The sequence below is a fragment of the Vitis riparia genome, chromosome 8, assembly GCF_004353265.1.
Source record: "Vitis riparia cultivar Riparia Gloire de Montpellier isolate 1030 chromosome 8, EGFV_Vit.rip_1.0, whole genome shotgun sequence".
Taxonomy (NCBI): Eukaryota; Viridiplantae; Streptophyta; class Magnoliopsida; order Vitales; family Vitaceae; genus Vitis; species Vitis riparia.
In genome coordinates, this window is record NC_048438.1 from 20,383,843 (window position 1) to 20,392,899 (window position 9,057).

Genomic DNA, 9,057 nt, shown 5'->3' on the forward strand with positions numbered 1-9,057 from the left:
TTTATTAGTTATTTTCTTTTGCTTTCATAAAACATTAGAAATAAAAATTATTTTTAAAATATTAAAAATATGTTAAAAACATTTAAGTTTTTAAGGGAACTTTTTTTTTTTTTATAAAAATCAAAAATCAATTTTTAAAAACGGTTCTAAAAAACTATTTCTTAAAATCAAACATACCCTTGATTTCCTCTACTTAAAAATAAAATGATAGTTGTATATTAATTTATGTGTAATAAATAAATAAACAAAAACACACTAAGAAGACATGTTTGAATGTTGTAATGAAGGAAAATAATAGAAAATTTATAAAATTTATATTAATTATTACATTTGGATTATTTATTAATAGGATCTCATTAAACCCAAACTATTTTGGTTCATATATTTTAATTCATCTCTATTCTTATTTCTATTGGACTTTCTATTTTAGCATTCCAAAGCACGGCTGTGATATTTACTCTATATATATATAAAGTTCACCTTAAAAAATATATATATTTGAAACCATTAATATTCTGAGGATGTAGTACGTGAGTTTGAAAATTTAAATTTTTCTGAGCAGGCAAACGGATCCTTAACCTCCAGCGGAAGAGTCTATCTATAGGACTCAGAGGAGGGACTAGGGAGGGGAACCGATAACTTTTTATTCAAAATCTCATCTTGTAATCTAGGGTTTTGAATTTTGGGGCTCTTAGTAATTAGTCATTCCTCTAGGTGTCTACAACCTATTTTCCCAGAGTTTTCCCGACGAAGTGCGAGAAAATTCAAAACACTGTGGTGGGATTTGTCTAACGCGAACCATTTAGTTGTATGTGCGCAAATATTCAGTTTTCTTGGAATTGTTTGTTCTAGGATTCTGCATTTTTTTCTTTTTGTCTTTTAAAGTTTAGGGTTTGCGGGTTTGTTTTCTCCCACGGCATCAATCTAGGGTTTTGTAATTCATTTATAGGGAAGCAAATTTTTAGATTTTTTTCTTTTTTTTCCACCCAAAAAAGTTCAAGGAGGTCCAAAACGCCATGGTCAGGACTGTCAAACGTGAAGTGGGTAGTAGTAGCAGAGCGAATGCAAACGAAGCCGGAGCGGATAATTCAGGTCACCAAGGTGTGACTGAACGTAGAGTCCTGCGCTCACGGTACCTCGCCGTGAAGAATCAAATTTGCGGTAATTCAATTGCTTGGTTTTTTTTTTTTTTTTTTTAGCTTTCTGTTGGGTTAGGTCTTTAGCTTTGGATGGCTAATAAAGATTCTGATGTGTGCGCAGATGGGAGAGAGGACATTACCAAAGTTGATTCTGATAAGTTTAAGTCGATCATCAATGAGGTTGAAAGCTTGCATCAGCAAGGTATTCATTCAAACTAATTAGATTTTCCCCCTTAAATTTTATTTTTTTGGTCTTTCTGCTCCCCACTGTTTGGTTACCTGGAAAACGGTTAAGGAAAAGGAAACTAATATTTTGATTCTTTTTTTTTTCCCCTTTCCCTTTTTTTAATTTTATTTTCAGTACAGAAGCCAAGAGAACAGGTTGCAGATGCAGAGGCTCTTTTGGACATCACAAACACCTTAGTAACCTCTGTGAAGGCTCATGGCAATGAAGGAATTACCCCTTCGGATTTTGTATCCTGTCTTCTTCAGGAGTTTGGGCAAAATCCCGGAGTAAGCACTAGTGCTGAGGATGCTGGGAACTCAATTGTTTGGAAGGACATAGGCCTTGTAGTCTCACATATTTTCAAAAGGGCTTCTGGATGTTGCACTATGTAATAAAGATTTTTCTTTGTTATTGTCGTCTGTTGGTTTTTAATAGTTTTAGATTTAAATTTTGAAGTTTCTCATCCGGTTCTGATATGCTTTGTCTCCAGGCTTGGTCCTATGAATACTGAAATGAAGCAACGAAAGCCTGTTGTTCATAATAAGCGTGTGAGACCAACCGAAAGTGCTCGGCCTGAAGAGGTAAGAATGATTCTCCTAAATTGCAGTTTTTGATTTATCAGAAGGATTACTGATATAATAATTTTTCTAATCTAAGAACCCACCTTTGAAAATCACTTGTTATGCACATTGCAAAGCAGGGTTTCTATTATGGTGACCCATCACCATTAGTTGGCATGGAACCAATGTGATATTGGTTCGTGTTAAGATGGAAAAGCATGGTCAGCTGAAGCTTTGAACCCACCTTTGAAAATTACTTGTCATGCAAAATAGGGTTTCTGTTACCCTGACTTGGGATAAAACCAATGTGATGTTGCTCCTGTTAAATATGAGAATTGAAAAACATGGTGACTAAATCTTCTGTCTTGTTTATTCTATTTTTTTGGTTAACCACCAGGAACTGAGACCACTTTCTGGCTTACTTTGTTACACACATTAGAACAATGGAAATTGTGCATCTCCTTAGGTCAGAGCAGCATTTTCATGTCAAGTATTAGCTAAAATTCTGTATCTAGTAGAAGAGAAGTTTAACATTTCAACTGTGAGGCTACTGATTTGTAAATTCATACACAATGGTGACTTCTTATTTTCTACCTTGTTGTTTAGGCAATTCTGTGATTGACATATATTTTGTTGTGACGTTGTGCAGCTTGATGATACTGTCGTGGAAGAGAAATCTGATACTGATAAGAATATGTCAATTATGTTTGATATCTTGAGGAAGAATAAAAGGGTCAGGCTCGAAAATCTCATTTTGAATAGAAACTCCTTTGCCCAGACAGTGGAAAATTTATTTGCTCTGTCATTTCTTGTAAAAGATGGGCGGGCGGAAATAACTGTGGATGAGAGAGGCTGCCATCTAGTTTGTAAGATCCTTCACCAAAAAATTTATATTTTAGGTTCATTATGTTTCCCTCGCCTTCTGCATGTGCTTGTGTGTGTGTATGTGTGCATTTTTCTTTCCTCATTGTTGTTATTGTGTTTGCATTTCAGCACCAAGGAATGCTCCTGCTGCCAATGCCGTTGTCTCAGGGGAGGTCTGTTACAACCACTTTGTCTTCAGATTTGACTTTAAGGATTGGAAGGTACTTCAACAAGATTTTGAATAATTAAAGTTCTTACATCTTACTAATGATTTTTATATTTTGTGTTTGGTGATGCTTTACCAATGATGTTAACTATCATATGATCATTTTACTCTAGAGTTTTAGGCCTAACATGATTCTGGGTTGCTTTATCTCTTTAATCTAAACTCATTTTCTCTCTGCTTTTTTCACTTGTCTTCACATAAAATAGTTTTAGAAAATTCATTGATTTTCAGTTGATGGCAACTTCTGTTGGAGCTGGAGAGGAGCTGATGCCGCAAAGGAATTCAGTAAACCTACCTAACAACTCTCAAACAGACTCAGTAGCTGAAGAATGTGAAGCAGCAGCAGCACCTACAACGCCAATTAGGAAGTTGTCTAGGAATCGTGGTCTGGTTTTACAGGAGCAGGCTGTGGTGGAAGACTCACCAGAAAGTGATGATGCAGGAACAAGAGCTGCTGTCATCCGAAAGGGAAAGCGGAAGCTGAGGTGAGATGCAAGAGTTTTCCCCTTATGTCTATGACTTGCAGACAACGTAGGATATGTTTTTAGTTTTCCCCAAATTCAATTCTTCCTTTGGATGTTTTATACAGTTATACGTATATGTAACTTTGTAGCTTCAAGTGGTGTGTGGAATTGAGCCACAAGTTTTTTATTTCTTTGATTTCTTGTATATGCCCTCGGATTTGTTTCACTCTATGATCCTCTTCCTTTCCATAACTTTCCTTCGGTTTTTCCTTTATTTGTTACACGCAAGGCCCCATAAAGAAATTGAGAAGTTTGAATTTTGTTAGAGAGCATTTCACATTCTGACATTTATAACCCCTTTGTGATTAAAGAATATCATATAGTATATTTCATATATTGTTTATGAAAATAGTTTTCTTCATCTAATAAAAAGTTTTGACAAAAATTATCTTTACAAATGTTTCAAATTATAAGGAGAAAAAATCACAACGTGGAGGTGGCCACGAAAATTCATACAAATTTTAGTGAATTCAAATTAGCTACGGTCGTGTGAATTGCAATCTCAATGAAATTTGGAGATAAATCAAAGCTTTTTTTTATATATAATCGTGGATGTCCGGACCAGTTTACGCACACCTCAACTAATCCCATGGGGCCTTGAAGTTAACAACCGGGTAAACCTCTAGTAGCCCTAAGGGGACTCAAACATAAATCAAAGCTCAGGGACAGTAATCTCGCCTCTAACATCGCACAACAGCTATTACAAACAACATGAGGTGAAGTATTTTGCAGATAGAGCATCATATGATAGCAAAGGATAAATTTCCCATCAGATATCCTCATATTATAATGGATACGCCAACTGATCTATTCTCACAAAATACATAACAAAGATTATTTTTGCAGAATCAAAATTTTGAATATGGTTCACTTAGCACACTTGTTACCGCTACCTCTAGTGATCTTTTGGAATGTCAAGGTTTTCAAATATTGGGCTGTCGACTCCCACCCCCATTGCATTCAGACCATTGTCCACATACACAACAGCACCAGTGATAGCAGAAGCCAATGGTGACACCAAAAAAGCAGCAGCATTCCCCACCTCCTCTGTTCCATTTATTTCTCAGCCTTAGTATCCAGAATTATCAAAAATGAATGTTGCATTTGGTGCTGCTTTTCTCAAGCACATGTTTGAAATAACTTTTAATGAAACCCAACCAAATGCCAGAAAGTAGAGGAAAATAACTTGCCTGCATGTAGTTCTTTCTGTAAGGGCGCATTGGCCAAAGAGTAGTTGATCATCATGTCAATAAATCCAATTGCTTTTGCAGCACGACTTCCTAATGGACCTGGTTTTTTATAAGCAGAAAGTGTCAGAGAAGTGTTTTTCGGCATTCAACATGTCCACACAGGAAACAACTCAAAATTTTTTCGATTTTGCTTCACAGATCCTGGCCATCTTTCACAGCTACTGGCTACACCATATCAGTGAACCTTAATTTGGCAATTGATTTTCTAGTTTGAATATAGGATAACATCAGTTATACTAGGAGCACATGCTCCAGACCACCCAGTACCAGGTCACAACCATGAAACCATGATATTGGGAGAGTACCTGCAGATATGGTATTGACTCTGATTTTGTGTTTTCTCCCAGCTTCGAAAGCCAGTACCTGTACCGGGCACAATTTACATTCAATTACGAGCATTAGAAGAAATTAAATGGATATGGCCAACAAAAAGGGACTAAAAAAATACAAAAAAAAAAAACTCACCTGTGTATCACTCTCCAGAGAAGCCTTTGCTGAACTCATGCCCCCACCATATCTGCATAAAATTAAGATTCCCCTAAAATAGTTTGTTGCAAGAATCATAAGCCAGTTGAGCAAATCAGGAAAGCAGAGGTATACCCAGGAATGATCCGTTCTGAGGCAATGTATGTTAGAGAAATTGAAGCACCCCCTGTAAAATCAAGACCAAAGCTTAAATTCTGCCAATAACATTGATTCATGGCACATTGTGAAGATTTGAGGGGAAAAACAAAAGAGGAAGAATAAAGATAAATTGAAAGCAAGAAAAACTTGAAAAGACAAAACAAAAAGGAAATTGGATAGGAAATATACCTGGATTCATTATTGGGAGGAAATGCTTGAGCAAAGAAACAAAGGAATAACTTGATGCAGAAATAGCTGCAAGATATCCCTTTCTCGATGTCTCCAGGAGTGGTTTGGTGACCTGTGTATGGAATTTTTGTTGGCTAAATACGGAGACCAGGGTGAAAGAAAAACATAAACCAAAAACATAAGAATGTCAAATTGGAAAAGACCTCTGGTCCATTGGCGAGTGAGTGCACAAGGATGTCGATGCTTCCAAAATCCTGTTTAACAGATTCAGCAACTTCCTGCAAGGCATTATAAGCATAATGACTTTGATACAAAACAAAACATAATTTGTTTTCACAATTTTTGCCTGAATACCTGTTATGAGTTCAGAAAGGGCTGAGCCATATGATAGTAACTTTTTTCATATTTTTGTATGCAACACATCTAGTAATCTATGCAGTTCTAAGTGCACAACAGATCTCAAATATCCTATACAGGCACAGAAATTCATGAATCAACAAATGTACCAAAGCATAATCACATCTCATATCCAAGATAACTGAGAGTTCAATATTCTCTCTCTCTTTTTAAATTTCACAACTCATCATACTTGGATTGAACAATCAGTTTTATTCAGCAAAGAGAGAATGATACCTGAACAGTCCAATTTGAGGACCCTGCATAGCGTTTGTTTGTTTTTACCTGCACCAGATGGTTCAGAACAACATATAACAATTTCACTGGGATATAATATGATTAAAATGTTTATTCAAAAGACCATATGAGGAGCTATTCCAATACATCTTCAGGGACATCATCAAGACTGTCAAAAACTGCATCCAAGGGATAAACTTTGGTGATCTCCATTAAAGAACCATCTGGCAACCTGAAAGTATCAAATTCCATTTAGCAAAAACAGTTTGATGAACATAAAAGTTTCAGTACAACCAGAAAATGCTAATCTGTTCTTACTTGCGTGATTCGTCAAATTTCCCACGACGTAGACTGCTTTCAAAAATGTTGAGGGCCTATGAAAATAAAAAATTATTATTATCATTAAAAAATAAAAAATTTTACAAGGAACAAAACATTGTTGCCAGAACTCATGAATCAGTCTATCCACAAGTCAATTAAAGAAGTTAGAATAATTTACATACAGGCACCCATGTGCCAATAAGAATTTCAGCTCCTGCAGCAGCAAGCGATTTTGCTATTGCCCAACCATATCCATTATCATCAGCTACACCCGCAATAAATGCCCTCTTACCTGCCAGTATTACTCACTATGTTAGTTTAGTCAAAATAGATGGGTTCATATTGTGTGAACAAGTGGTAGAAGCAATTAATTTGGTTCTTTTTCCAACTTTTGCTCTTGTGACCTAGTTTAACCTTCATGGGTAAATGTGGTTCAGTTCTAATTCGCTTGAACAGTGGCTTTAGAGACTGGTCTCACATTTTAGTTCCATTTCAAATTTTAAGGCTTCTAGAACATTTATATGGTTCAGTCCTAATTTGCTTGAACAGTGGCTCTAGAGACTGGTCTCACAGTTGAGTTCCATTTCATATTTTAAGGCTTCTAGAACATTTATATGGTTCGGTTCTAATTCACTTGAACAGTGGCTCAAGAAGCATGCAAAACCCAAAAAATAATTAAAAAATACCAACAATATTTATAATGCAAGCTGCAAATATCATAGTTATTGAAGTTTCAAAATTAAAACCTAACAAATAGGAAAACACCTTATTACAACAATAGTAACAAATAGGAAATCAAGAAGATGTACAACCTCTCAAATCAACTGGCAATCCCGGCAGGGGCTTGTTCTCACTTGCATCAGCCATTGCCTTTGTAACAACCTTTTCAAATCTTGCAGGAGTTGAAGTGGAGTTCTGAAAGAACAGCCGTGCGGATGACAAGTGCGAAGAGCTTGTAAGCCTGGACCAAGCTGCCCTTTTAACCTTGGTCACAAAAGATGCTGTGCTCGGCTTGATAATTTTGCGAGAAGAAGAAATGCATGGATTGGCAGTTGCCATGTGCATGCTGGGATTTGCAGTTGCCGCCATTTTCAGTAGCCTAATCACGAAACAAGAATAAATATACCTGCAAAAGAAACCACGACAAAACAAATTTAAATGTGAAGAATGAAAGGAAAATGCCTAAGAAAGGAAGCTATTTTGAAGCATTTTTCCTTTCCACCCACAGGTTCATTCAAATAACAAAAACTGGATCAAGAAGGTCACAAGATAATCAATAAACAACAAATAAATATAATCAACACATAGACCCAGTAACAGTATGTGGAGGTTTTATGCAACCTCGCCAACAAATAATCTAACAAAGATAAGCCAAAACACTAAAAGATGCACTAAAGTCATTTTACCCTCTATAGAATCTTCCACGGAGATGAATCTATAGGTTAAATACAACAAATAGTTTTTAAACTTATACAGCAAACCCCAAAACTGCTCTCAAATTACCCCTAAATCCAAATAATCAAACAAACAACACTAATTCAACTCGGAAATAATATCCTAAATCTAAAGATAGCTGATCTTTAATAGAAAATAAATTTTCCACAAAAAAAAGAAGAAAAAAAAAGACTTTCTGTCGGAAATGATATGGGAGATATGGACACTGTAAATACCAAATAAATTATACCTTTTAAAAAAAACAATATAAGAAATCAAGATCACCATCACAAACAGCAAGTCTGGTTCCAAAGGAAATGTTGAAAATACAAAGAAATTAAAAGTATGCGTCATGGGACTCTCACGACTTGGCTTAGCTGGTGCGCCATAGATCAACTGAATCACCGGATTCAAAATTTTACCCCCTTTTCCCGAGCATTTTTCTGGGAAACCAAACAGAGAATAAATCTGGAAATAACAAGTCCAGAACTCCAAAAACAATCCCATTTCTCTAAGCACAATGAATGCGCCCACTTTAAACCATATTCAGAACACGATCACAATAGAAATGGAGCTTGACAGCCCAACTTTTTTTTGAGAAACATGAAGCGAAATATAAGGGAACCCACCTCTCTTCGGCGCTAAAGCTTGGGATACAGAGAAAGATTGTGAAACGGGAAAATGGGGTTTTATATGAATCAGAAAAATAGAAGGGTTTCGATGAGATCGAGGGTGCCTTTGATGAGCTCGTAACTGCTTCAGCTTTGGAATTTCCGCAGTTAGGAGAACAGGTAGTGAGCTGTTTGGTTTTGGCGCCCACTCGAAAGGACGATCATGCCCCTGCTCATGTTGGCAACCCTAGTAGAGCCCGTTTGGGAGCCTCGAAAACGTGGGGAAATTTTGAAATTTAGGGTTAGGGGAAAAATGTGTTTGGCTATAGCTCAAATTTTAAAATTTTAAAAAGTATTTTTTAAGGATATAGAGTAATTATATACCTTTTGTATAAGAGTATTTATTTTTATACAAAAATTTATATTTACATTTTTTTAAAATAAAATAGAAGGCAA

The 9,057-nt window shown here is 36.0% G+C and overlaps 2 protein-coding genes across 4 annotated transcripts; one reads left to right on the forward strand and one right to left on the reverse strand.

Annotated features, from left to right (window-relative positions):
- Nucleotides 1–538: 538 nt before the first annotated feature.
- LOC117919706 (non-structural maintenance of chromosomes element 4 homolog A-like) lies at nt 539–3,753 on the forward strand. 3 transcript variants are annotated; one of them, XM_034836945.1, is made up of 7 exons: nt 539–1,161; nt 1,261–1,341; nt 1,501–1,753; nt 1,856–1,946; nt 2,575–2,791; nt 2,919–3,010; nt 3,222–3,311. In XM_034836945.1, the coding sequence occupies exons 1-7, from the start codon at nt 1,017–1,019 to the stop codon at nt 3,225–3,227; spliced, it is 885 nt and encodes a 294-aa protein (XP_034692836.1). In that variant the 5' UTR covers nt 539–1,016; the 3' UTR covers nt 3,228–3,311. The 3 variants fall into 3 exon arrangements, with proteins under 3 accessions (XP_034692836.1, XP_034692834.1, XP_034692835.1); XM_034836943.1 differs by having other exon boundaries at nt 541–1,161; nt 3,247–3,753; XM_034836944.1 differs by having other exon boundaries at nt 1,070–1,161; nt 1,506–1,753; nt 3,247–3,753.
- Nucleotides 3,754–4,213: 460 nt separating this feature from the next.
- Nucleotides 4,214–8,804, reverse strand: LOC117921263 (enoyl-[acyl-carrier-protein] reductase [NADH] 1, chloroplastic-like). Its single transcript, XM_034839107.1, has 13 exons — nt 8,620–8,804; nt 7,369–7,682; nt 6,739–6,848; nt 6,554–6,609; nt 6,383–6,467; nt 6,236–6,283; nt 5,806–5,880; nt 5,603–5,714; nt 5,390–5,441; nt 5,255–5,306; nt 5,095–5,152; nt 4,730–4,828; nt 4,214–4,586 (listed from the first exon to the last, which is right to left on the reverse strand). The coding sequence occupies exons 2-13, from the start codon at nt 7,643–7,645 to the stop codon at nt 4,435–4,437; spliced, it is 1,176 nt and encodes a 391-aa protein (XP_034694998.1). The 5' UTR covers nt 7,646–7,682; nt 8,620–8,804; the 3' UTR covers nt 4,214–4,434.
- Between the last annotated feature and the right edge of the window lie 253 nt (nt 8,805–9,057).

What these genes read in the sequence shown, in the direction of transcription:
- LOC117919706 (XM_034836943.1), top strand. Translation starts at nt 1,017, where the DNA reads ATGGTCAGGACTGTCAAACGTGAAGTGGGTAGTAGTAGCAGAGCGAAT. An exon ending in AAAGTGCTCGGCCTGAAGAG is followed by an intron (nt 1,947 to 2,574) that starts GTAAGAATGATT and finishes GACGTTGTGCAG; the next exon opens with CTTGATGATACTGTCGTGGA. An exon ending in TTGACTTTAAGGATTGGAAG is followed by an intron (nt 3,011 to 3,246) that starts GTACTTCAACAA and finishes ATTGATTTTCAG; the next exon opens with TTGATGGCAACTTCTGTTGG.
- LOC117921263 (XM_034839107.1), bottom strand. Translation starts at nt 7,645, where the DNA reads ATGGCGGCAACTGCAAATCCCAGCATGCACATGGCAACTGCCAATCCA. An exon ending in ATTGCCAGTTGATTTGAGAG is followed by an intron (nt 6,849 to 7,368) that starts GTTGTACATCTT and finishes TAATACTGGCAG; the next exon opens with GTAAGAGGGCATTTATTGCG. An exon ending in CCTCAAATTGGACTGTTCAG is followed by an intron (nt 5,881 to 6,235) that starts GTATCATTCTCT and finishes AATGCCTTGCAG; the next exon opens with GAAGTTGCTGAATCTGTTAA.